Below are 26,888 nucleotides of genomic sequence, written 5' to 3'. Positions count from 1 at the left end.
TCACCATCATCATCATCATCGTATGTGCTTCAAGGTGCAGATCACAATCATCATCATCGTATGTGCTTCAAGGTGCAGACAAACCCATCTCCCTGAGTAGCCTTCTCTCATGTAAAGTTCTCTTTGATGATGAAGTCCCCAAGAAAACTCCTAAAGCTCAAAGAGCCTTTAGAAGATTATATGAATGTCCTTTGTAACAGGAAGGCATACACTTTGTAGCCAAATTAGCAGTCTATGAAGCAGTAGATCTGATTTCCTTATTCTACGTCTGTGAACCATGGATAACTGTGGATATTATACAAATTTGCCCCATTTTCATCTAAGCTGTTGGGGAAAGCTAATGAAAATAAGATGGCAAGATAGAATCCCAAATACTCAATAGTCTTCCAGGGGTAAATATAACAAGGATCAGTGCTATGATTATAAAAGGACAACTAAGACATAGTTGTAGTTAAGATGTCTGATATGTGGCTCCCCAAGAAAATGCAAGGCTGGGATAGGTTTAGACAAGTTGTTGAATGCAGTGCATTTTTTTCATGTTCTCAAGAAAACTATTTTTGGAAGAATCTGATCTGGAAGACATTTCTGTGGTGGGAAGGAAGAAAGATACAAGGACCATTTTCATAGATTCATAGATGTTAGGGTTGGAAGGGACCTCAATAGATCATCGAGTCCGACCCCCTGCATAGGCAGGAAAGAGTGCTGGGTTTAGATGACCTCAGCTAGATGCCTATCTAACCTCCTCTTGAAGACCCCCAGGGTAGGGGAGAGCACCACCTCCCTTGGGAGCCCATTCCAGACTTTGGCCACTCTAACTGTGAAGAAATTCTTCCCAATGTCCAGTCTAAATCTGCTCTTTTCTAGCTTATGGCCACTATTTCTTGTAACCCCCGGGGGCGCCTTGGTGAGTAAAGCCTCACCAATTCCCTTCTGTGCCCCCGTGATGAACTTATAGGCAGCCACAAGGTCGCCTCTCAACCTTCTCTTGTGGAGGCTGAGAGGTCCAGGTGCCCTAGTCTCTCCTCATAGGGCTTGGCCTGCAAGCTCTTAACCATAAGAGTGGCCCTTCTCTGGACCTTCTCCAGGTTATCCACATCCCTCTTGAAGTGCAGCGCCCAAAACTGCATGCAGTATTCCAACTGCGGTCTGACCGGCGCCCAATAGAGGGGAAGTATCACCTCCTTGGTTCTGTTCATCATGCATCTGCTGATGCACGATAAAGTGCGATTAGCTTTTCTGATGACTTTGTTACACTGACGACTCATGTTCATCTTGGAGTCCACTAGGACTCCAAGATCCCTTTCCGCTTATGTGCCTCCAAGCAGGTCATTTCTAGGCAGTAGGTATGCTGGACATTTTTCCTCCCTAGGTGCAGCACTTTGCATTTCTCCTTGTTGAACTGCATTCTGTTGTTTTCCGCCCACATGTCCAACTTGTCCAGGTCTGCTTGTAGTTGTTCACTGCCCTCCGGTGCGTCCACTTCTTCCCATAGCTTTGTGTCATCTGCAAACTTGGACAGAGTACACTTCACTCCCTAGTCCAAGTCGCTGATGAAGACATTGAAGAGTATCGGTCCAAGGACCGAGCCCTGCAGGACCCCACTGCCCACACCCTTCCAGGTCGATACCGACCCATCGACTACAACTCTCTGGGTACGACCCTCTAGCCAATTCGCCACCCACCGGATTGTGTAGTCATCCAAGTCACAGCCTCTTAACTTGTTCACCAGTATGGGGTGGGATACCGTATCAAAGGCCTTCCTGAAGTCTAAGTAAATGACGTCAACCCCTACTCCTGCGTCCAGGTGTTTTGTAACCTGGTCATAAAAAGAGACTAGATTGGTCAGGCATGATCTACCTGCTACAAACCCGTGCTGGTTTCCCCTCAGCATAATTTTTCCTGCTGGGATCTCGCAAATGTGAGCCTTGATAATTTTTTCAAAGACTTTGCCTAGGATGGAGGTGAGACTGACTGGCCTATAGTTCCTGGGTCCTCCTTCCTCCCCTTCTTGAAAATGGGGACCACATTGGCCCTTTTGCAGTCCTCCGGGACCTGGTCCGCGCGCCATGCGTGTTCAAATATTCCCGCCAGTGGCTGTGCAATGACGTCAGCCAGTGCCTTCAGTACCCTCAGATGGAGCTCATCCGGGCCTGCTGATTTAAACGCATCCAGTTCCTCCAAGTGCCTCTGCACCATCTCAGGGTCTACGCTTGGTAGTCTGGTGCCCTGCTGCTGCCTCTCTACAATCCCAGTGAGAGCCTTGTCTTGCCCCTCGCTTAGGAACACTGAGGCAAAGAACTCATTGAGGAGCTCAGCCTTGTCCCCCCTGTCCGTCACCAATTGCTTATGCCCATTTAGTAGAGGTCCTATTCCACCCTGGGCCTTCCTTTTACTCCCTATATATCTAAAAAACAATTTTTTGTTATCCTTAACTTGGGATGCCATCCTCAGCTCCATGGTAGTTTTGGCCTGTCTAACTGCCTCCCTACAAGCATAAGCAGAGGAGATATACTCCTCTTTAGTAATCTCTCCCCGTTTCCACTTTTTATATGCCCCTCTTTTAGCCCGTAGACTGCTCTGGATTTCTCTGGTCAGCCAATGAATCTTTAACAATCTTGAATCAATGCGGTCTGGACAGTCAAAAACCTGGGAATGAAAAACCCATAAATGGGGGAGACAGTGCAAATTGGTTCATGATATCATATTTAACTTTGAGAAAAAAAATGCATCAGGGACACAGAGTAGAGATTTTTTAAACAAAACTTTGGTATCAAAATCACCCCTCTTGCAACATCTACAATCATCTGCCCAGTTTGTTATTCTACATTCCTGTAAAAATCTGGCATAGCAGTCACATGAGAGCCTCAGGGCTGAATAGGCTCAGCTCGGGTACCCCTGCTGGAGTCTGGGAGGTGCTGGACTGGGCCCTCACAGCTTCAGGGTTCAGATCCCACCCTGCAGCCCATCTGCTTCTTTTTGACAGCAGCAGGCAGGATGGGGGATGGGGTGCCTGTCCCAATGCTGGTGGGCCCAGCCAAACTACCCCTGCTTGGGTCTAGGGAAGTGCTGGACTGGGCCCATGCAGCCTTGGGGATCAAGATTCCACCCCCAGACAGCCTGCCTGCTGCTTCTTGTCAGTTACAGTACTTGGCCTAGCTGGGTGCCATAACTGACAAGAAGCAACAGGCAGGCTGGGGGTGGCATGCAAGCCCCAAGACCACATGAATCCAGCCCAGCTACCTGTGCTGGGGTCCAGAGGAATGTCAGACAAGGCCCATGTGGCCTTGGGGCTTAGATCCACCCCTACTCCCCGCCCCCTCCCCTCCCCAGCTAGCCTAATACTTTCTGACAGCAGCCTGAGCTTGCCACTGATAAGCAGTGGCAGGAGGACTGGGGTGGGGGGTGAGGGGGTCCCAGCCCAAAGCTGTGTGGGCCTGACCAGGCTACACCCTACTCCCCAGGCCTGCACATCCTTGGTGCTCGGATCCCACCCCCCAGTCCACCTGCCACTTTGTAACAATGGCCCAAGCTTTGTAACAGTGAACTGGCCTCCCTGATTGCTGCGCTACCAGGAGCTGGCTAGCCATGACACCACACTCCCTCCCCAACCCACCTGGCATTCCCCTGTGTATATGTGTGTGTGTGTGTGGAGGGGCTCTTGGGGGTCTGTACCTATTGGGCACCAGGGAGCCTCTCTGTAGGGGGGGATCTGGCCAGAGGCTCCCCGGCCCCGATTGTTGGCTCCATTGCCCCACCCCCCATGCCCATCTGCATGGCCAGCTGTCAGGGCAGGTGGAGGAGCTCTGGGGGGTTCTGCATGCCCAAAGCCAGTGTCAGCAGGCACCAAGGACCCTCTCCCTAAGGAGGGGGGACCTGGCTAGGCCCCCCCCATCCTCTGCCTTGATTGTCCCCCCTCTCCCCCCAGCCTGCATGGATGCAGGCAGCTAGCTGGCCATGTTTCCAGTCTGTCTGGCTGTCAGTGCAGGCGAGGCAATTTTGGGGCTTTTGCAAGCCATCCCACACCATGCCATGGCTTCCCACTTTCTGTGCACAAACAGGGAGACCCTGGAGCTGCATCGGGTCCTGCTGATCACCATGTGTGATTCTCATATGATACATCACACATGACCTGCTAAACCTTATGTGGCAGTGGGAGGCTCTAGAATGCATCTGCATGCCAACACACACTGAGCTGTCTGTTGTGCCTCTGTACCCCTGGCTGCTGAGCATCCATGACTGTGACTCCAGATTTCTCTTGGACAGTGATGATGGAGCCACCCTGTATGCTATGAGCACCGGGGTATTCTAGAACCACCTCCACCTGTCAAGCACAGGGTCTAGGTGCACCCCATCAGCACCAACTGGTGGGAGCAGATAGTCCTTGGCACCTGGGGTGATTAGTTGTGGCTCCAGACCTTCCATATATGATAGGACACCTCCATGGATATCATCATCCAAGTGTCCCCTGCATGAGAATGTCACTCACCAAGACATCTTCATGCAGCCAACCCTCAATCTGGAGAAGCAAGTGGCATTACTCTCTTGAAGCTGGCCACTCCTGGCAGTCTCTGCTACATTGCCAACCAGTTTGGTGTTGGTTTGTCCAGGGCCGGAGAGGCTGTCCAGGAGGTTTGGCTGGCAAACTACTTCATCTACCTTATCAACCTGAAGGATGTAGTAGCTGGCTTCTGATGCATGTGCTTCCCCAATTGCATAGGGGCCTTGGACAGTACCCACATCCCAACTGTCTGCTCACCCCAGGATGGCTGGGCATTCTTCAACCACAAAGGGTACATCTTGGTCATCTTGCATGGAGTTGTTGATCATCAGGGCCACTTCACCCACATCTATGCTAGCTGGGTGGGCAGACCCCACAGTGTCCGTGTCTTCCAAAACTCCCTACTCCCCAACCTGATGGAGAGTTGGCCCTACACCCTCAGACTCCCTGATTGTGTCATTGGCAATGTTGTAACCCCTGATCCATCACTCGTGACTCAGCTTACCCCCTCTTGCCCTGGCTGATGAAGCCCTATGGGGATAGCTGGACCACCAGAAGGAACACTCCAACTACTGTCTAAGCAGGTTCCATATGGTGGTAGAGTGCACCTTTGGCTGCCTCAAGGTACACTGGTGTGCTCTCAGGGTGCACCTTGAAGTGGATGAGGAGAACCTGCTGCAACTCCTCGTCACCATGTGTGTCCTCCACAGCATCTGTGAGACCAGAGAGGAGGTATTCCTGGAATCCAGTTTTATTTTATACAGATAAAACTCAGCAGCTAGACCAAGACTTAAGCCCCTTGTTTAACAAGAGTCCAGAGCAAGGGGGAGTTTTCTAGGGAGTCTGCTTGGAAACTCTCTCTCACCTTCCTTCACTGTAAGCTTGCTGAGAGGAAAGATGTTTGCAGGGAAAATGGAACCCTTCAGGATTAAAAAACATCAAACAGGCCAGCTACAGAGGGAAGGTCTGCTTGGAAACAGAGGAAGGAAGTGAGAGGCAGCAGATTAGAAGACCAGAGACATGGCTGGTGGACATCACAATCCCAGAGCCACTGCCACTTTCAGCTCTTACTTTGCTTCTACCTGTGAGGTGTCTGTCCAGGCAAAAACTCACACCATCAAGGCTTCTACCCAGGTCCTGGTTTGGTTCTGTGCAGATGGCAGCTTGGAGGTTTCTTCCACTGTCAGCTAGGTGGGGGAATGCCTGCAATGTGAGCAGTGCCTTCTGGTGGTGTCCCTCAGAGAGAAGACAAGAGACAGGAGGAGATAGCAATGCTCTAAAGCATCTTCTGCCATGAGGACTTCATTGATTCCATGCTGGAGAAAACCTCTAAGACTGTGGAGAAAGGACTGCGAGAGGTGGTTCTAGAAAAGGAAGAGGGCATGGACTCCCAGGAAAGTGGAAGCTAGAAGCTTGTGACTTCTGGCAGCAGAAGGAAGTCATCATCTCCACCTGCAGTGGTTTGCCTGGAGAAGATATGAAGCACTAGCAATGGAGGAGAAGGAGCTCATTCCATTGGTGGAAGAGGCCAGGCCAGGAATCCCCAAGGTGGGGAAGCATCAAGATCACTGCCATGAAGAGGAAGTGATGGGTGGTAGTGGTTGGAGACTCCCTTCTGGGAGGGTAGGTGGACGGATCCATCTGCCAGGCTGACCTTTTGTCCTGTGCAGTGCACTTCAGGCATGATTTAGGTAGATCCCTAGTTATAAAAAGCAACAAAAACAGGCAAGAGGGCCCAACCCATAGATTCAGAGCACTGAGTCAGATTTAAGCACTCTAAGCAGGCCGGAGGCACAGCTTGGTAATCTGGGGTGCCTATACACATGCTCTGATGTGTTCTAATTAGAACGCTCTAGTATTGCTGCATCATCATGTGTATAAGCCCCTATGGGTTTAAAAATGGCTGCTGGAGCACTTTAACTATAGCTCATTGAGTGAGCTTTAGTTAAAGCATCCTACAACCATTTTTAAATGTGTGCGGGCCTAATGCATGTGACACTGCAGCATTTTAATTAGAGCAGCTCCCCAAGAGCTATCCTTGGTCTGAGCTTATATAGCCAGTGTGGCAGGGCTGTCTTCTTGAGGGATGTCCCAGCTTGATTTCCTGATTATTTCCAGGTGGGACCTGGGACTAGCTCTGTCCCCAGCTGGGCCTCTGCTTATTACAGGGACCTTTTAAAGTGTTAATCTTTTCCTAATGTGATATTATAATCTTCTCACCTGATAACCTTTCTCAGGGTGTGGTGCTAGGATATTGTGCTCTTCAAGTTCAGGTGGTTTTGCTGGCTCATCTTTAGATTTCTCCTTGGAAACTTTTTTCTTTGAGCTCTTGCTTTCTTCAGTGACTGATACTTCTTTGTTCTGTCCTTTCTTTTTACCAACTGATTTTTCTTTCTTTTCAGCTTTTTTCTCTTCCTTTAATTGTTCTTCTTCTAATAGTCGATCATGTTCTTCCTTCCAAGCCTATTAAAATGTTAAAAAAATCAAGAAACTCAGGCCCTGTTTTCACAAGAAGGTGCTTAATATTTTGTAAATAACAGTGTATATGCAACTTTAATTCACTTGCTTATGCAAGTGCATTATATAACCAGATACAAATTTGAAAAACACTTAAGTAACTTGAAAGACAAAGTGTGTTATTTTGGTGCAGGTAGCCATTCTGTTTCCAGCAATGTGAAAAATGAGTATGCATATGCACTATATATGTAGACTGAGCATACACAGAAAGCTATGTATTGGCAAGGCATGTGTAAGCACCCCTTATGGGTGTGCACCAGCAACCTTCTATGGAAATGCAGGTGACCTAAAGCACACACCTAGCAGGTATTAGATGGAGCAGTAGGAGTGGTCTTCCAGTTTTCAGTCCAAATAGCTGAGCAGGCTGTGGGGAAGCCAGAGACCCAGTTTCTAGGTCCCTGTCACCATGAAAGGAATTTGAGCAAGTAATTTGCTGACTTCCCAAAACACTACCTCTAAGTACTATGCCACTAGGTTAGGCATTAGCTACAGTCCTTTTTAACACTCCTATAGGATTTGGCCCCCTGGGCAACCAAGAGAAGGATATATGTGTGGCCAGGAAGAAAATAGCAATTGTATGTTCAGTGAGATGGGGCCTAAGTATCTTTATCCCCAGTGATGGGCAGGAACTTCCCCACTATATTGCATTCATTTTTCAGTGACAATTAAATGCAAGGGGCAGTGGCTCAGCTTTGAAAGGAGTGCTAGAAAGGCAGCTGGATTATGCCTGATTTGTGATGGTTAGCACAGTGCACTAGGATGTCATAAAGATGCAGTTTCAAACTTCCTATGGGCAAGGGATGTATAGCAACTGTGTCTTTGACTTCCTGGGCAAGTGCCCTACTCACTTAGCTATTAGGGCTAAAATAAGGTAGAAATATTGTCATTCTCCTTCATTTTATTTCAAGGTACATTTGCATATAGTCACATACACATGCAGGGTTATGCATCTGGGAAACAGAATTCCTAGCTGCATGTAAGTGCCAAAATACCACTTCTATAACTAAAAACTGTTACTTAGATGACCAAAGGGATACAATTCCACCCAGAGTTATTTGGGCTGCTAAGCCTTATGCACCTAAGCAACTTAGACAATTTTCAAAAGTTTGCTTACATTCTCTAATAAGATAAAACATATTTTTACCACAGGACTTTGCCTCATCCTTATCATATACTGTTGGATTATTTCTGCTTTGTCCCCTAAATGTGATATAGCACAACAAGTGCAGTATAAAAACATGTATAAAAAAGGCTTGTGAAACCAGAAGGAAAGAGCAGCTGAGGAGCAGAACTCTGTTGCCCTTTAATAAAGGTACTCATTTAGAAAGTAGGAGTCCTAGGGTTCCTGTACACATTATGGGGTTTAATCTTTGTTAAATTAAATAGGTTTCTAAAATTTAAACTTGTTTATTTTGGAGCGTTGTGTCAGTGTTTGCACATACTAGGCTTTTGATTGAATTAAGCCCAGTGTGCAATTCCCTGTAAATTCCAGCAGGGGAAGCCACATGTAAACCAGTAAGTAATACACCAATAATCCACCCCCTCCTCAGTCCCTGAACCACTCCTCCCCTGGGGAGCCTTACGCTAACCCCCACTTACTGCCTCCCCTGCCAAGCCATGGTGACTTAAAATACGTTATAGTAGGCGTTTGACTTTTAGTGTATAATTTGGATGTTTCTGGTTCTAAGATGGCAACTCTCCCCTCCCAAAAGAAGTATTTCTGGGGGACAAGGGGATGGACTTCTGGTTATCAAGGTCAGGGGTTAGAGGTGGGACTTCTGGTCCTAAGATGGCAGCCAGGGGGCATGGCACCTGTTAAGGGGTGGGGCTACCTATGCAGACCTGAACAGCTGATCAAACCTTGTTAAGAGGCCCTCCACCTGAAATAATTGCCTGCCCCTGGAATAGGCATATCCGAGAAGTATTTACTCAGAAAATAGTATAGTTGTTGGGTGTGCCTCCTCATTCTCGAGTTACTGACCTTTGAAAGCAGCAGCTCACCAGAAAACAGGCCTGACCTGCAATAATCCTGTTTTGAAAGAAACATTTCCCTAGAAAAGAGCCTTGCTCTGTAGTACCCCAGAGGAAAAAGTTGCCTGGCAAGAACCCTGGATTGAAAGCCAGGTGTCCCCAGGAAAAAAAAAAAAAAGTTGCCCTGCAAGAACTCTGGCTTACTGTTGCTGGAAATCCAGCTGTTCCCAGAAAAAAAAAAAGTTGCCCTGCAACAGCCCTGGCTTACCCTGGCTGGAAAGCCAGCTCTTCCTAGACAGGAGCCTGGGCCTGCAAGAATCCTGGATTGAAACCAATCTCTCCCCAGAAAAAAACAACAAAAAAACAGTTTTCTTGCAAGAACCTTGGCTTGAAAGCCAGCTAGCCCCAGAAAAACAAAAGTTGCCTTGCAAGAACCCTGCCTTGAAAGTCATGTCTCTCCAGCAAAAAAAACATTGCCCTGCAAGAACCCTGGCTTACCCTGGCTGGAAAACCAGTTTTCCCCAGAAAAAACAGCTGCCCTGCAAGAACCCTGGCTTGAAAGTCATCTCTCCCCAGACAGGAGCCTAGGCCTGCAAGAATCCTGGTTTGAAACCAACCTCTCCCCAGAAAAAAATAGTTACCTTGCAAGAACCCTGGTGTACTCTGGCTGGAAAGCCAGCTCTCCCCAGGAAAAAAAAGTTGCCCTGCAAGAATCCTGGTTTGAAACCAACCCCTTCCCAGAAAAAAATAAGTTGACCTGCAAGAACCCTGGCTTGAAAGCCCCCTCTCCCCAGAAAAGAGCCTTCCCATGCACTAGGCAAGGTTTGAATTGGGTGCGTGATGGACAGTGCTATGTCTCAATAGATACAATTAACACCTCTCAAAGGGGTGCCCACTGGGGACACAATGCCCTTGATTCAGTGGCACAGTGAGGCTAGGGGAACTTAGGTCTGTAGGAAGAGCAGCCAGGCACAGGTATAGACACAAGTAGATGTGATCATCATTGGAACATTATCAATGGACAATAGGGGCAATTTGGACCAGGCTAAGCCTATCACCATTGCTTTGTTTGTAAAGGGTACTTGATCACATTGTCCTGACTGCCAGTTCTGAGTCACAGTTGACACCTTCACAATTATGAGTACGTGGAATTTTCAAAAGGGTTTGTTCAACACATATTTATATAACAGCCTCACAAAGTTTGCAAGCAACTTTTCATGATTCAGTTGTTGTCAGAATACCTTGGTCTTGACAACATCTTGTCCACGAACAGCTTCTCTGATGTCTCAGAAAACCAAGTCCAGCAGTATGCAGGCAACAAATCAGGAGGCTGATACATCCATTAATTGGGTCCCCAACTGGACCTGGGAAGAACTGAAGGACTTGGTTGACATTTGGTCGGAGGAAAAGATCATAGAACAGCTTAAAAGTAGGAGGAATAAGTTGGTGTATTCAACTGCCAAAGAAATGAAGGTGCAAGGGTCCAACCAGGACTAAACACAGTACCAGAGCAAGATCAAGGCCCTGAGATGTATGTTTCATTGGGGCAAGGATGAGATCTCCTGTTCTGTGGTAGGGCACACAGTTGCTTCTTTCTACAACCAGCTGTCTGTCATTCTCTCCAAGGCTTTCTGTCTCCAGTTGTTCAGGACTGATGTTGTCCTGGAAAGCACACAGTGTCCTGAGACAGAAACCATGACCATGTTGGAGCACTGAGGAGACTGCTCCATGGTGCTGGATGAGAGGGACACCCAAGAAGAGGTGACCCTGATCGTGACCCCAATCTCTCCTATTCTATGGAGTAGCACAGGTGAGGAGGAGGAGAAGGAGCAAACCGCTTCAGATGTGATTTCTGTTCCTGAGACCCAAAGAACGGTTTTTGTTCCTGGGACACAAGAGGATGTGTGACCAGGAACTTGGAAGTATTGAGGAATGGGTATTATATTAATTTAGGCCACTCTGGCAGGCACTGTTTCAGTACATCTGGTTTGGATGTGTTGCAGGGTTAATGCATGTAGTGCTGGAAGTGGGTCACTGTCCTCTTGTGGAGGTGGGTGAAGAATATTTCACCACAACACAAACTCATTGTTTTCCTTGAACTGCTTTAGCTACAATGGGCAATGTCAGCCGGGGTTGTGCCTCCGAATGGAGGACTTAGAAGTTTTGAGGCATGTGAATTTTTTCCATGTGTGCCCCTCTGGTAGGCACTGTTTTGGTGTACGCAGGCAGTGTCGTAGCAAGGGGAGGGGTGAGCAGCGAGTTTGGGGGGGCATGGGGGTGGGGGAAGGGTGGATCCCACTGCAGCATGCACTTCTGGGCAAGCATGGGGGGAGTGTGTCCCCTGGATCTGTGCCCGGGGCCTTTGCCCTGGGTGCATGGCAGCCAGCACATAAAAAAAGGCTGGGGCTGAGTGAAAGGGAAATGAAAGCAGTCCATGCCCCGCCCCCCTGAGGCACACAAGCAGTTCATTCCAGGACTGAACTGTGCTGTTCTCAATTAAGGGCTGCCAGCTGTCATGGGTCTGTTGTGTGTCTGACTGTGGGGTGACCTCTTCTGCAATCGCGAATGGGGTGACAGGGAGCTGGCATGCAGCACAAGAAACCCCCCACCCACAAAGCAGCAACTAGGGGCTGCATTCAAACTTTATTGGTATGAGTGGCACTGCCTGTGGGTTGCATGTGCAGGGGAGTTAGTGCATGCAGCACTGGAGGTGGGTCACCATCCTCTTGAATGCTTGGGGGCGGGGGAAGGAAATTTGACCACATCATGAACACTTTGTTTTCCTTTTGTTACCAGCTACCACGGCTGATGCTGAACCTCGGATGTCAGCTCGCACTGGAGTGGAGTGCTCACAAGATTATCGCTGCAGGCAGTGACACACCAGAGAGAGCATGACGGAGGCTTTGGTGGAGGTGCCATAAACCCAAGTGGCAGCCATGGATGGCTGGGGGGACAAAGTCCAGGAGGTGCTTAGGTCTGATGAGGACCAGGAGAATTGAAGTGTGGACAACACGACTGAATTCCAGAAGCAACTCCTAGACTGCCCAGGGCAGTTTCTTGACCTGGCCACAAAGTGCCATGTTGATGTGCAGATGTCACAAGACTTGATTAAGGATCTCCTGTAGTGTGTGAACAAGTACAGCATCCATAAGCAGGTACTACCTCAGAAAGGGCATAGTAGGTTCACTTGGCTTGCCTCTGTCCAGGAAGTAGCCAGGACCATTACATGTGAGCTGTTTGCCAAAATGCTGAGGGGCACATGAGTGCCAGGAGGGCCAGGTGGGCACCACTGCAGTTCAGGGAGCAAGGGGAAGGTCAGCCAGGGGGGCACAGAAGGGAAAGAAGCCCAAGTAACCCCCTGCACAATACTCTGCTTCCATTACTTGTGTGTATGCTCCTTACAAATCTCTCAGGTGCAATAAAATGGCATTTTCCCCTGTCTGTCTGTCTGTCTGCCTCCTTTATTGGGAAGGAGTGAAAATGTCTGCCTCTGGGTGGGATGGGGGGTGGGAAGAAAAGAAACCCCAAGCATTCCCTGGCTAGCCTCAGACCCAGTGCACTGGTGGATGGTGTTGAAGCAGTGGAAGGGGGAAGACCAGGAATAAACTGTTAACAAGCCCCTCTAAGCTTCCCTTGCTCAGGAGAGAACTATGTGAGGGAGCTTGACCTAAGAAGGTGCTAACTGCCCTCTTTGAAATGTAAAACCTTCCTTGTGCAATCCCAGTCAGCACAAAAAGGAAAGAAACCCCATGGCTACCATGCTGCATTCAGTCAGGAGGAGGGAAAAAGTAGGGGGTGAAGGTGTTGTTCTCACCCTGGCCAGGGCAAGGCTGGGGCAGGCAGGGGGGTGGGGAGGGGGATGTGAGTCTGTCTGTGAGCTGAGACTATACAGTCATGATTGGCAGCAGCACAGGGGTGCATGGTGGCTACAGGGACTATCTGCAATCTCTGCATAGTGCCTTGACACATGGGTGACTTGTAGGGAGCCCTTGGGACCCTGTGGGTGACCCTCCTTGACATACCCATCAGTACATGTATCTTTACCTACGCCACCTTTTGGTGCTCTTCTGCAAAAAAAATTTTCCAGGATGGTGCCAGCATGTCTGCACTAAATGATACATTTTGCACTGAAAGGGGGGTGGGGGATGACTATGCAGATTTCAGTCACCTGTTGCCATGAATCTGACTGAGAGTGACCTTCTTTGGGCAATCCCAGCCAGAACAAGGGAAAAAAATGGGGCTATGGCACTGGGTGCATTCAGTCAGGGGCAGGGCAGATCATGGGGTGAAGGTGCTGTTGTCACCCTGGACAATGCAAGGTAGAGGCTGGCAGTGGCTGGGGGGGAGGGGGGGAGGGTGTTGTGAGGATGTGGGTCTGATTGTGAGCTGAGACTATGTCTGGCCAACCTCACTGGCTTGCCCTTCAGTACCTAACCCATTTCTTACTTATACAGGGTTTTGGTGCTCTTTTGCAAAACAATTGCCAGGACGGTGCCAACATGTCTGCACCAACTTTTTTTTCCCATCAAAATGAGGGTGGTGGGGGGTGTGAACTATTCCTGATACACTGCAGAGCAGCCCTATAAATTGTGGGAGCAGTGGCTGAGGTACGGGTACACCGTATTGATTCGAGATGTCTGAGGTTGAGGAGAGAAGATAACAGACCACAGACAGAAAACAGCTAGCCAGGGCGTGTAAGACTAGGGAATGTGGTCCTCTGAATGTCTTGGATTATTCCAAGGAGAGTTGCCCATCAGGGGCACAACAAGACAGCGCTTGAGTGCAGGCTGCAGTCCAATATGAGAGCTGCTTTCTGATGAGGAGTTGCAAGAGGGCATCACAATGTCCTCCACAACTGGTACATTTAGCCATTGGTAAGTGACATCCTGACATGTGAAATGACACCTGGGTCCCAGGGTGGGGGAGGGGGGTGATGGGTGAATGCACACAAGTGACACGATACATGGAGGGGGTGAGGCATTGTTTACTTCAACTGACAACTAACTAGGCAGGTGGGGGAATTTGATTGTTGTGCAGAAAGGTGAAGCGCAATGCAAAGCATGGAGGCTTTGCTTGCTGGTGAATACTATTTAGGGCAGGCCCTTCTTGGTGGTTTTTCCATCAACCTTCCCACACCCTGGTCTAATAATGCCCTCTCACCTCCCCCCCCCCACACACACACATTCCTTCCTTCCTGTTTTCAGCTCTGATTGATACACTGCTACCACTACCACCGCCAAAGAAGAAAGGCAGACCAAGTACAAAGCCTGAGAATGACTTCAGGACATGCCATCACTTCCTGCACAGTGTGGTTGAGGCACATCAACGGTAACTTGCAACGGTGCTACAATTGTCTTCTATAAAAACCATGCATGCAGGATGCATGGTAACAGCTGATAAATATCCTGGTTAGATCCTGATCTGTTACTTGGTTGGTTGCATAGTTGGGGGGGGGGGGCAGGTTTGGTGGTTTAAAGTCTGCGTGTGTGCCTGCCTGCTGGCCTCTGCTTTCTGCCCCACTGGCTATGGGGTGCCCTCCCAGGTTGCAAGTAAAGACTGATATATGTCAAACTGGTTAGCTCCAGTTAGGTCCTGCATGTGACACTGTCAGTTGGCTGCATGGCAGGGTGGAGGGGTGCAGCGGGCATCTACCTGCCTGATGCCTCTGCTCTCTGCTCCACTGGCCATGGGGTTCCCTCCCTGCTTGCAAGTAAAGGCTGATAAATTTTGTGGTTAGTTCCTGCTTTTCCCCCACATGTGATAGTGTCAGTTGGTTGCACAGGGGAGGAGGGTGTGGGACGGTGAGTATTGGTATTGGTCTGTCTACTAGCCTGCCTGCCTGCTGCCTCTGCTCTCTGCCCCACTAGCCATAGGTGGGGCCATCTCTGCCTGCAAGTAAAGGTGATAAGCAAAGTACAATACAATGATAAATAACTAAAACAATGATAAGTAAAACAAACATTAAATTCTAAATAAGTAAAGCGATAAATACATTGGTTAAATCCTGGTTTTCCCCCACATGTAACAGTGTCCATTGTTTGCATGGGGGGGTCTGGGTTGGCAGGTGTCTGTCTGCTTGCCACCTCTGCTCTTGCTCCATGGGTCAGGGGGTGCCCTTGCTGCTTTTCTTAGCTTGTTCACTGCTCTCTGCCCCATGGCCACAGAAGTGAGAGAGGCTCCTGACTGCCTTTGAAAAGCAATCTGGAGTGGTTGGCTCACTCCTGAATGTGTCTGTAGAAAAGTAAAACCTAATGTGTATGTGGGGGGGGGGGGGGGAGGAAGTGGGGTTGGGAGGGTTACCTTTAAAGTTATTTAAAAAACACTGCAAGGTCCATAGCATAAAAATAAAACAATCTACTGTTCTGGGTTTCCACACAAGCTGAATTCTGTGGTGACTTTCTGCTTATCTTGTCTTCTAGCTGTTAACCCAAAAGTTTTTGAGTTTTTCTTCTGCAGTTTTCATTTAAAACTCACACCTTAGACGCAGGGGTAGCAGTGGATGTAGTCTTTCTGGACTTTAGGAAGGCTTTCGACACTGTCTCTCACCCCATTCTCATTAAAAGACTAGGCGACTGTGGTGTTGACACCTACACAGTCAAATGGGTCGCTAACTGGCTGGAGGGCTGCACCCAGAGAGTGGTTGTGGATGGGTCATTTTCGACCTGGAGGATGTGGGCAGTGGGGTCCCCTAGGGCTCAGTCCTCGGACCCTCACTGTTCAACATCTTCATCAGTGACTTGGACGAGGGGGTAAAGAGCACCCTGTTCAAATTTGCTGATAACACTAAGATGTGGGGGGATGTGGGCATGCTAGAAGGGAGGAATAGGCTGCAATCGGCCCTAGACAGGTTACAGGGGTGGGCGGATGAGAACAGGATGGGTTTCAACACTGACAAGTGCAAGGTGCTACACCTGAGGAGGAAGAACCAGCAGCATGCCTACAGGCTGGGGAACTCCTTTCTTGTCAGTGCAGAGACAGAAAAGGATCTTGGAATCATTATTGATGCCAAAATGAACATGGGCCGGCAGTGTGGGGACATGGTTGGGAAAGCCAACCACACCTTGTTATGCATCCACAGATGCATCTCGAGCAGGTCCAAGGAGGTGATTCTCCCCCTCCATGCGGCACTGGTCAGGCTGCAGTTGGAGTACTGCGTCCAGTTCTGGGCGCTGCACTTCAGGAGGGATGTGGACAACTTGGAGCAGGTCCAGAAGAGGGCCGCTCACATGATCAGGGGGCAGTAGGGCAGGTCCTACAAGGAGAGGCTAAGGGACCTGAACCTGTTCAGCCTCCACAAGAGAAGGCTGCGGGGGGATCTAGTGGCCTGTTACAAACTAGTCAGAGGGGACCAGCAGGCACTGGGAGAGTCCTTGTTCCCCTGAGCACTACCAGCAGTGACAAGAAATAACGGTCACAAGTTGGCAGAGCATAGGTTCAGACTAGACATCAGAAGGCGCTACTTCACAGTCAGGGTGGCTAGGATCTGGAACCAACTTCCAAGCAAAGTGGTGCTGGCTCCTACCCTGGGGGTCTTTAAGAGGAGGTTAGACGAACACCTTGCTGGGGTTGTTTGACCCCAGTACTTTTTTCTGCCATGGCAGGGGGTCAGACTTGATGATCTGCTCAGGTCCCTTCCGACCCTACCAACTATGAAACTATGAGACTATGAAACCTTCTTGTTGCCATTCACTGAGTAACATTTGCTACTTCACAAGAGTGGCGAGTTATGAATTTTCCCAACTAGCTGCCTTTCATATTGAACAAAATAGTCTTTTATAACCTGGCATTGCAAGAATGGTCAGGTTTGTCTGCCTGCCTCTCTGCCTGCCTCTGCTGCTGCCTCCCTTTTATCTCTGGCCCAATGGCTGTGGGGTCCCCTCTTTGCTCGGTTTTCTCCAAATGTAGCTGTGTTACCTGGTTCCATGGGTTTACTAAGCTGAAGAGTGCTTACTGCCTCTTGGCAGAAAAGGTTCTTTGAGTGAAATTGTTTAACTTGAAAGTTCTGTAATGGTTGATATTTATGTAAGTTAAAGTGAATAAATCATTAAAGGTTACTTTTATAAAAGAAAATTATCTGCTTCCTTTTCTTTTGTGTCTGTGACCCTCACTTGCAATTTGTTTGAAACAGCAAGGGAAGGTCATTTAACCAGTACCGGAAAACCCAGGGAATCCCCAAGTGGCAACAGCATAGCACATGGAAGAGGGGAGACAGGGGCAGATTAAGATTCTTTGGGGCCCTGGAACCCCCTCCTATGGCTTGAGGTCTCCCACCCTGTGCCCTGCCCCACAGCTGTGGGCTCCATCCCTGGCTGGTGCTGCAGAAGCAGCGGTCAGAGTGAGACGCACTGCCACCCAGGCATGGGGCCAGCTGGTCTGAGCATTAATCCACCTATGGGGGGAGGCGGAGCCCTGACTGTGGGTTGGGAGTGATGGGCACTGCCAGGGCCAGGGGTGCCATCACGAGTTAGGGCCAGCAGAATGGGGTGAGACTGACCAGGGCAGCAGCACAAAGGAATCTGTCAGCTACGGGCACCAGCTGCTGTCCTGCGTGTTGCCATGAGTTTAAAGGGGGGACTGGGTAATCTTGTGCACTCAGCCAGTGCCATGGCTGGCAAGGAAGTTTGGTGCCCAGGGAAAAGCCTGCAGTGGCAGCTTGCCTTGACCCCACACACAGATCTGAGGTGTTACGCCTCAGCTCTGTATTCTTGGGCAACCCTGGCACAGGATGCAGTCTGTCTGACTCACAAAGGACTCACCCCCCGCTCCCTCCCCTCCTCTACCTAAATGAAACTGATTAAGATGCAGTGAGAGACGCACCTAAAACTCTCCAGATAAGGGTGATAAGAGTGAAACAACTGCCCTAGGTCTCATTTGCATCCGAGATGGAACCAGATGACCATTCATTTACATGAGAGATGGAAAACAGAAAGTCTGAAGCAGAGACTGCAGTGAATTCTGGGACCAGAGAAGCAGGAGAGCGCTGCATGATGGGGAATCTGTGCTTCCAATGTTAATTAACCCATGTTCACACACACCCAGCTCAGCATTTATCAGACCAGTTCTAATCTGGATTTGCTAAGGACTTTTCCCCCCCAGACACACACACACAGCTCTAATAGGCATCTCGGGCCGTACATTCCCCGGTCCCACTATGGGAGGCCTATTTAAACTTGATTGACTAAAACTCGGTTGCCGGGTTAGGGAATGCTGAGGCAAGAGACCGAGTCAGAGGGGGTATGGGCAACATTTGAACAACGGTTAAGGGTTCATCACAGCACCCAGCCTGCTGGAGCCCTAATCCCAGGTGTTGTCATATCTTTCCCGAGACGACTGGTGGGAGTCCTCTCCAGAAAAGGTTATGAGCACCCCAATAATTGCTTTAAGTCTGTTAAAAAACTATAGTAAGATCTGGAAAAGTCATGCTAAGCTGAGGCTTGTGCACAACAAGTAAAAATCCAAAATCCTGATGCTGCAAGCTATCTATTGTTCCTGAAGAAACCATGAGATATCCCATCAGGATATCTGCCATCCATAGGAATTTCAAGCTGGCTCCCAAGTATTTGGGTTACTCCCTAATCTTAAGTGTTTCCTGATTATCAATCAGTTTCCTGAGATGGTCCAAACCAGATAACCCCTTGTCAATAGAAAAAACAATGATTTACACTACTGAGGGTGCTTCAAAGCAGCTGAACTGAGGGCATAAAAATCTGTAAGTGTGTGTGCTGCAAAGAGAGAAAAAGAAAAAGGAGAAAAGAAGAAGAAGAAGCAGGAGGAAAGAGGGAGAAAAGGAAAGAAGAAGAAAACTCCTGTGCTGACACCATCCCCTGTCGTTCTTGGGATGCTGGAAGAGCAAATCGTCTCTCTCTTCAAGGATTGTGCTATGGACTGTGCCTGTCAGCTTTGCAGCCTGAGTACCGTGGACTAGGTGAGACCCCAGCGCTCGCTCTCTCTATCTCTTCTCTCCAGGCATAAAACTTCTGAACCTGAACTGTATTAGTTAAGCTTGAGCTAAGTTTCCCCAAATACTTAGTGAAACCAGGGTAGTATTGTCATTGTTTGTGTTTGTTTTTCTTTTGCATGTCTATTACTACTAGTACTATTATATATTTCATATGCTTAGCAATAAATAACTTTTATAGTCAAACTGGTAGTAATTGGGTATATTTTTCCTTCTCTGCTTCTCTTTCCTCCCGTGCTCTGCAGCAACGCTTCTTTTACCTATGCTAAAGATCCCTGTGAAGCCCAAATTATTGTGGGGTCTGCTCATCAAGAGGCCAAAGATTGGGACGTGCTGAGTTTGAAACACATAAGGGGATCAGCTTGTACAGGCTGATTGACCCAGTTTGACTCAGACGTGCCCTTATGAACTGAATGCTGGCCCATGAGGGTGTCAGCTGGACACCCAGCCGGATTCAGAGGGATTCTGTTTACCTGTGTGCTTGTGTCTGACTGCATTTTATTGTTGCTCTTATGAACTGATTCTTGGCATATGAGGGTGTCAGCCTGTCCATGCTGATCAGCCCGGCCAGGTCAGGCATGTCACGTTAATTTGCGTGTTTGTGTGTATGACTGATTTGGTGACTGGAGGAACCCAGTCCCATTGAGATTGAGTCCTGCAAGATAGCTCCACTGGGGGTGAGGGCTTGCAGAAGGGAGAGATACAGCTCCATATAATAACACAAGCAGCACATTGACACAATCACCAAGACCCTAGAAACTATCCCTAATAAATGAGCACACCCCGAAGTAATGGGCAAATTTGGTAACAGAGGTGCACAGGACCCCCCACACTTGCCTGGGAGTGCATGCAGTGGTGGGAGCCGCCCTCCCTCTTTATCTATGCCCTCCAAAATGAGTCACTCACAGCTCTGTTCTGTGCCCTGCCCCGGCTGGGCACTGCCTGTTGGGGTGGGGGGGGGGGGTCACCCAACTTGCTCCCCCTTGCTATGGTACTGGCACTCGCAAATGGTGCGACAGGCAGAACCAGTGCTGTGGCAAGGAAGTTTGGTGTCCACAGTGGCAGCCCACCCTCACCCTGTGTACAGATCTTGGGGGCACAGGCACCCCCGAGGCTTGGCTGGGAGTGCACACTGTGGCGGGAGCTGCCTTCCTTCCATGCCCATACCCCCCCCCCATCAAACTATCCGTTTGTGGCTCTGTCCCACAGCCCACCCCAGCTGGCTGGGCAGTGTCTATTGGTACCCCTTCACTTCTGCAGGGGGGGAGTCAACCCGCTCACCCCCCCACCCCCTTGCTATGGCACTGGCACTCAAGAATGGTGCAGCAGTCAGCACATTAAAAAAAAAGGGGCCAGCTATGGGCTGTATGTGCTGACAAAGTGTGCACCATTTAGCTGTGTCTGAGTGAAAAGGAAATTAAAGCAATCCATGCCCCCTGCCCCAGAGGTACGCAAGTGGTTCATTCCTGGACTGAACTGTGCCGTTCTCAATTAAAGGCTGCCAGATGCCATGGGTCTGTCTGACTGTGCAGTTATCTCTTGTGCAGTCGCAAATGGTGTGGCAGGAAGCTGGCACATGGCACAAGAAAAAAAAAAAAGCAGCAGCTATGGGCTATGTTCAGTCAGGGGCAGGGGCAGGGCAGGGGCAGGGAATGGGGTGATGGCACTATTGTCACCCTGCCAGGGAACCACATTACACCCATTTATCGAAATGGGGCTGCTGAAATCAAATCTGGTGTACAAAAGGGTGAACTAGAAAAAAGTAGCTCATTACATGTCTTTGAGTGCCTTTGTGTTTGCATGTAATCAATCCATGGATGTGGAGCTTGAATTCAAGGTGAGCCAAACTAAACTACTTCTGAGGAATTTTACTTCAATGCACCAGAAAGACTTTTAAAGCATCTGCAAAATCCAGTCATGCAAAAAGCCACACTGTTGCAGGGCAAGAAAGGGCAAAAAATGTGACGTGTACATATGTCCCTAGGTTCTTTCTAGGACATAATGGCTGCTTGCAGACATTAACAAAACAAAACAAAACAAAAGTGCTTTACTTTTAAGTCGGCACGCTCCAATGCCAAACCCAGCTCATGCCCAGAAGACGCAGTGTGTTAACTGGACCCAGCTCACCTGACATCTGTATAGATCAGGAGTTTTAGTGGGGCTTTTTTGGTGCTTTTATCTAATGGCTGATTGACTTACCTTTAAAGTGCCAAAAAGCACCGCTGAAGCATCTGATCTATACAGATGCTGTGGAGCTAGATCTGCTGCCCTGCTGCTTCCAGTAAAGCGTTTTTTGGGGGTTTTTTAATAACATCTGTAAACAGCCAACATGCTTTATATTAAACACTAAATAGCTAAATTGAAGAGAAGGATCCAGAACCCAGGTGTCTCACTCTTAAATGAGTGACCTGGGCTGCCCCTCTGCAAGCTTGTACCTCCATGCAGGAGGCGAGGCTCTGGTTGATAAGCAACCCCCCCAACCCAGCCTGGCCTGGCCTGTCCCAGCCAGGGACTCCTGGCCCTGCACACTGCCACCATGTGTGGCTGGGGACTCTGGTGGGAGCACTGTTGGGCTGGGTGGGGCTGGCCCCGCATGCTGCCACCATGTGCAGCCAGGGACTTGGGCAGGAGCTGCCTGTTATGGGGGTGGGTGGGGCTGGCCCAGCATGCTATTGCCACCTGTGGCCAGGGACTGGGGTAGGAGCATGGGGAGCTGCATGCTATGGGGTCAGGTGGAGCTGGTCTGGCTTGCTGCCACCACATGCAGATCCAGAGACTGGCACGCTCTGGGGACTCCAAGGACACCTCCCTCCACACATATACACACCCACACCCCACATCCCAGCATATCCCAAACACATCCACATCCTCCCATGCACACCCCCACCCTCCCACCATAACCCCAACCTTCCCACAGCCCCACCACACACTCCCACACCCTTCCACCCCCACCATGCCTCTCCATACACTTACACCCTTCCCTTACACCTATACACACTCCCATTCCCACTGTCCCAGGGGCACAGGACCAGGAGAGGGAGAAGCCACGTTCACAGGCAAACCCCAGTTTAAAGTAAAAAGAAAAGAAAACCTCTTGTAGGGGCCGGGAGGAATGAGGAGACGTGCAGTGGGAAACTGCATGCGCGGTTCATTAGTCACGCTTATATCCAGCTGGGACCAGGTGATGTCAGGAGGAGACGCCACCTGGCAGAAATAAAGAGCAGCCCCGAAGGCACTGGAGGCCTGCCGAGGGCCGGAGGACCGTCGGGGAACCACCAGGCAGGAGATGTCCAGCCGTGGCAGCCGGCAGATGGCATTGGCGGCAGCAGTGGCGGCAACGGCAGCAATGTAGAGGATGCAGCAGCAGTGATGGTAGTGGCAGGAGCAGCGGAAGCAGCAGAGGATTGCTGAGCCAGGGAAGACTGGCAGGGATTGAAGACACCAGCGGAGAGGCCGGCAAAGGCAGCAGCAGTGGCTGCTGCAGCAGTGGGAGCAGCGGGAGCTGGAGAAGATCCCTGAGCCGAGGACCAGCGGGGATTGAAGACGCCAGCAGGGAAGCCGGTGGGAAGGCCGGCTGTGGTAGCTGCAGCGACAGCAGCAGGAGCGGCGGGGAACCCCAAGCTGGAGAAGCCCGGCGGGAGTTGAGGGAGCCAGCAGAGGGACCCGCAGCAACCCCTGGAAGAGCCAACAGGACAGTCCTAATCACAGGCAACGGGGCCGCAGCCCCGAGTAGAGGCAGAGCCCAGAGGGAGAGAGGGAGAGAGAGGGACCCTGGCTGGGGCCGAAGCACGGGCCCCGACCCGGAGGGTGCCTAAGGCTAAGGGCGTTGGGGGCTAAGGTTGTACGGAGCTCTCACGGTGGGTGCTCTGTTTCCTTCAGGGTCCTCCCTCCCTTCTTTCTTTTTGGTCGCACCTCACCAGTAGTCACGGTGGTGGTTTTGTTCATTTTGCATCAGATTGGGTGTTTCAGGGAAGAAGGGTTTAGGATCCAGGCATTGGCCATGATCCCCTTTCGGGCTCGTCTATCTTGATCCTCTTTGTGAAGGTAAATTAGCGGAGTCCTTAGTACCAGGTGAGGGTGGCTAGGACCCTGAGAAAGGGGAGAGAGATGCCGTGCAAGAACGCACTGGGAGCCACCACCAGTAGGTACTGAGGGCTAAGGGCACCAGAGAAGACAAGTCCAAAAGCCGAGGGTCCCCAGGCCCTCCCACCAGAGTTCGGCCAGGGCCCAGGGTGGTCACCATCGAGAGGCAACATGGAGACCAGGGAAGACACCAGTGGGGGCTAGCCGCAAAATAGACTTGAAGGCCCATCTCAAAGGGTGGCGCTTGGCTGGGGTGTAGGGGAGGTTAGAGCCCCATGAGTGCCTGCTGAGACGCGTGATGACCCTGGAGGCTCCCTCAAAGGGGATCCCCTCCACTGAAGAACCATTCAAAGTTGTGGCAGGTGAGTTAGGGGGTCTCCCTGAAGACAGCCGAGGTACCCTCTGGGGTCCGCACATGGGTCCCTGGCAAGCAAGATCAACTGCTCAGGCAAAGGTGGCGCAGGAGCGTATAATAGAGTGGAGGCGGGCACACACACCATAACCCCCCCCACACGCACACCTTCCTGCAGTCCCCACCCTAAACACATACCTCACACCACACTTCTCCACACACACTGCACTGCACTGCCCCATGCCCCCACTCACCATACCCACCCCCCCCAGATACACTACACAAATACACATAAATCAGGACAAAATATTTTTTTAAATAAGATTAAAATAAGTTATAGTAGAGGTTTGATTTTTTTTTAGTGTACAATTTGGATTTTTTTTTCAGTTTCAAGATGGCAGCACCCTCCCTCCAAAAAGAAGTACTTCTAGGGCAAGGGGAGGGACTTATTCTAGCAAAGGTCAGGGGTTGGGGTGGGATGTCTGGTCCCAAGATGGTGACTGGGGGGTGAGGGGCGCCTGTTACCTTGCACACCTTGACAGTTCACCAAAACAGGTTAAGCAGACCTCCAGCTGAAATAATTGTCCACCCCTGTTCTTAGGTGTCCCTTTTTCCAGGTGAGTTTCCTGCCTTTACTAGCAGGCATTATATAAAAGGTTGGCACTACCATTTCTCTTTCCTTGTCTGCCATCAGCAATTACGTTTTAAAAAGGAAACAGCTAGGAATGCATTTTGTTAGGAGACCAATCCTGTTGACCTGTGTTATCCCTGCTTCAAACATACCTACCATATTGGACTCCTCAGGAGTTTAGGTGCTGCTTGGCCTAGATTTTGGATCCAAATGTCACTTAGGTGGGATCTAGGCACTTAACTTCTTAGACCTGGTTAATTCTGGGCATGTGAAGAAGCATAACTACAAGTCCAGGGAAACCTTCAGGTCTAAAGAAGAAGTGCCTAGTGAGTTCAGTTCACTCAGCAGGATTGGTTTTTTTTAGTAAGTTTTGAATACAGACACCTAAAGTTAGCCTAAGTCCTGTTCTGGGTGCTTATATATTTTTATGAGCCTGGCTTTATGTGATTAAATTTATGTATCTGGGCCATAGTGACTTCAACAATAATAGCTGTATAAGCAGCCAGAGCTAGACACCATTGATCACTTCCAAAGGCAAAAATTCTTGTGGGTGATATCTTTTATTGAACCAAACTTTACAGTTGATATACACAGCAAAGGGTACTCTGATACCTAAAAGTTTGCCTATGTCTATCCCAACCATACAGTTAGTTCAATAACAGATATCACCCACAAGAATTCTTGCTTCTCACATATCTCCTGTACTATCACAGCAAGAACATCACCACATCACTTTCAAAGAAATATTTATCTTATGCAATCCCAACAATCTTTCCCTAAATATTTATAGTCAAAGCAACAAAATAAAAGATAAGCAAAATAAATAAATAAATAATAATGAACCAAGAATAAGAAAAATGAAAATGGTCAGACAACAAATATATGAATTAATGAAGTTAATTCTACTGTCCCTCATCTACATTAATTAGTTTATTTCAGAAGAAATTTTTGCATTTTGGCTCACCTTGAGAGAACCTTCTCTGATAAAATAATTTTTTTCTTTCTCAGGTTGAAGTTCTGGAGTGGTCTCTCCTTTACTTTCAGGTCTTAAAGCATTGCCTTTGAGAAATGAGAAAGAAATAAGCAAAATTATCAATATGTTGGTAATATTAAAAAAAGCAAAACAGAATTCCTGGATCAGTGGGAGGGCCAGGTTGGATTCCATGTTTCAACTCCTTTGTCCCTCTGTTTAGAAGAGGGACAGGGCAGAGACACTTGTTTCTCACAACCATCATTATTTAATATTTATATTAGTGTAATGCCCTGAAATCCCATCATTATCAAGGTTCTGGTATGCTAGTCACTACACATAGGGCACGTCTACATGAGATGCTATGGCAATGTAGCATTGGCAGGCACCAACCATGACACTGCCACTACTGCTCATTGCTACTGTGCAGTAAGGTCAAAAATGACCCATGCGCTGCTGGACTGCACAGTACTGGCAGGTACTGCAGAGTCATTTAGTACTTGCAAAAGTAGATGCGCCTGTGGCGGGCCAGTAGGGGGTGCTCCTGCACTGAGCCAACCACCTCACTGTGCCTGACCACCTTCCAGGCTCCAAGTGCCTCCCTGGAGGGGGCTGGACCTCATGTCTGGCCGACCTGCTTCCTGGAGCACACCCGCTAGTCCAGGGGTGTCCAACCTTTTTGAATGTGGGTCCGGATCATGAACTTTTTATCACCCAGTGGGCCAGCGAGCCATATTCAAAGACCTCACAGGAAGCGGTATCACATCAGGAAGTGATGTCATGTAACCTTTGACACCAGTGAAGTTGCAGGAAGTGACAATGAAATAGGTATAACCAGTTCAAAACTCTCCCTCTATAGTAGCATCCACCTCTGCCACTGTTCGGGACAGGATACTGAGCTAGATGGACCATTGGGCTGACTAAGCATGGCACTTTTTATGCTTTTATGTTCTTTGGCTGAGCTTCCAAACTATGGCTGAGATTTGCAAAAAGGGATAGATAGGCGTGTTACAAAGCTGTCATAAAAGATTTGGAGCCCTCTAAATCCCATTCATTTTAATGGAAGTTGGCCTTTTGATTCAGCTTTGAAAATCTCAGCCCAAGGTGCCAACCAAATAAGTCAAAATATATTTTGCATTTCTATGCAGTGCATCTATGGGGGGCTCTCCAAGCATTTTACAAGTATTAAACAAACCTCAGGATATCCCTGCTTTTCAGAAGAAATGTGGTGGTGAGGACATTCTGGGAACATCTCTCACTCTCTGTGTGTGATATTCTTCTACTGTCCTTGGACCACCCTAGAAGGGCCCTCACTGCCTCATTTCCAGTTCAGAGCAGGTAAAAGTGTAAGTGGGTAGGAAGGGTTTATTTTTTGGCAGCAGATTTGAGTTGCTTGAAGCTAGTGAAGATGTACCCACAATTAGTCACTGACCAGAGTGGGAACACAGTTGTCCTCACTTACTAACATGGCTCCAAGGCCCTGCACTGTCTCTGCCTACATGTTGCTCTCATGTCCTCTTGCTTTCCTAAATCTCATGAGAGTAGAGGATTCTCATCATGCCTACTGGACTGCCGTCACTGGATAGCTGTCCTGGTTCTAAGGTTATGCTTCTGACTCTTTTGTGGCCTCTTTTAGGGTGCACATTTAGAACACCGGCTTTTCCTTCCTGCCCATTTTGCTGAATTGTGATGATTCCCACGGGGCATGAATTTAGTTCAGTGGCTATGATTCTGCTTTCTCATACAAGAGGCAATGACTCTCACAAAGTATGGCATATTTTAATAAGCTAAAAACATTTTGAAGGTCACACAGAAAGCAATAAGCAGTTTTTACTCACATGAGCTTACCACGTATCAACCACCTGCTACTTGGGTTCCTGGCAGGTACAGACACAAGTTTATTAGCAT

At 49.1% G+C, this 26,888-nt stretch overlaps 1 protein-coding gene across 8 annotated transcripts in view; it reads right to left on the bottom strand.

Annotated features, from left to right (window-relative positions):
* The window catches only part of SPAG17 (sperm associated antigen 17), a 446,381-nt gene that overhangs the window by 180,117 nt on the left and 239,376 nt on the right, over window positions 1-26,888 (bottom strand). For all 8 annotated transcript variants that reach the window (XM_059720343.1, XM_059720341.1, XM_059720342.1 and 5 more), the window contains 2 exons: window positions 24,975-25,069; window positions 6,719-6,961 (listed from right to left, as the gene is read on the bottom strand). In XM_059720343.1, coding sequence (XP_059576326.1) covers window positions 6,719-6,961; window positions 24,975-25,069 — 338 coding nt within the window. The remainder of the gene's footprint in view (window positions 1-6,718; window positions 6,962-24,974; window positions 25,070-26,888) is intronic.

Source organism: Alligator mississippiensis, chromosome 1 (assembly GCF_030867095.1).
Source record: "Alligator mississippiensis isolate rAllMis1 chromosome 1, rAllMis1, whole genome shotgun sequence".
Lineage (NCBI taxonomy): Eukaryota > Metazoa > Chordata > Crocodylia > Alligatoridae > Alligator > Alligator mississippiensis.
This window is presented reverse-complemented; position numbering and strand designations above follow the sequence as displayed.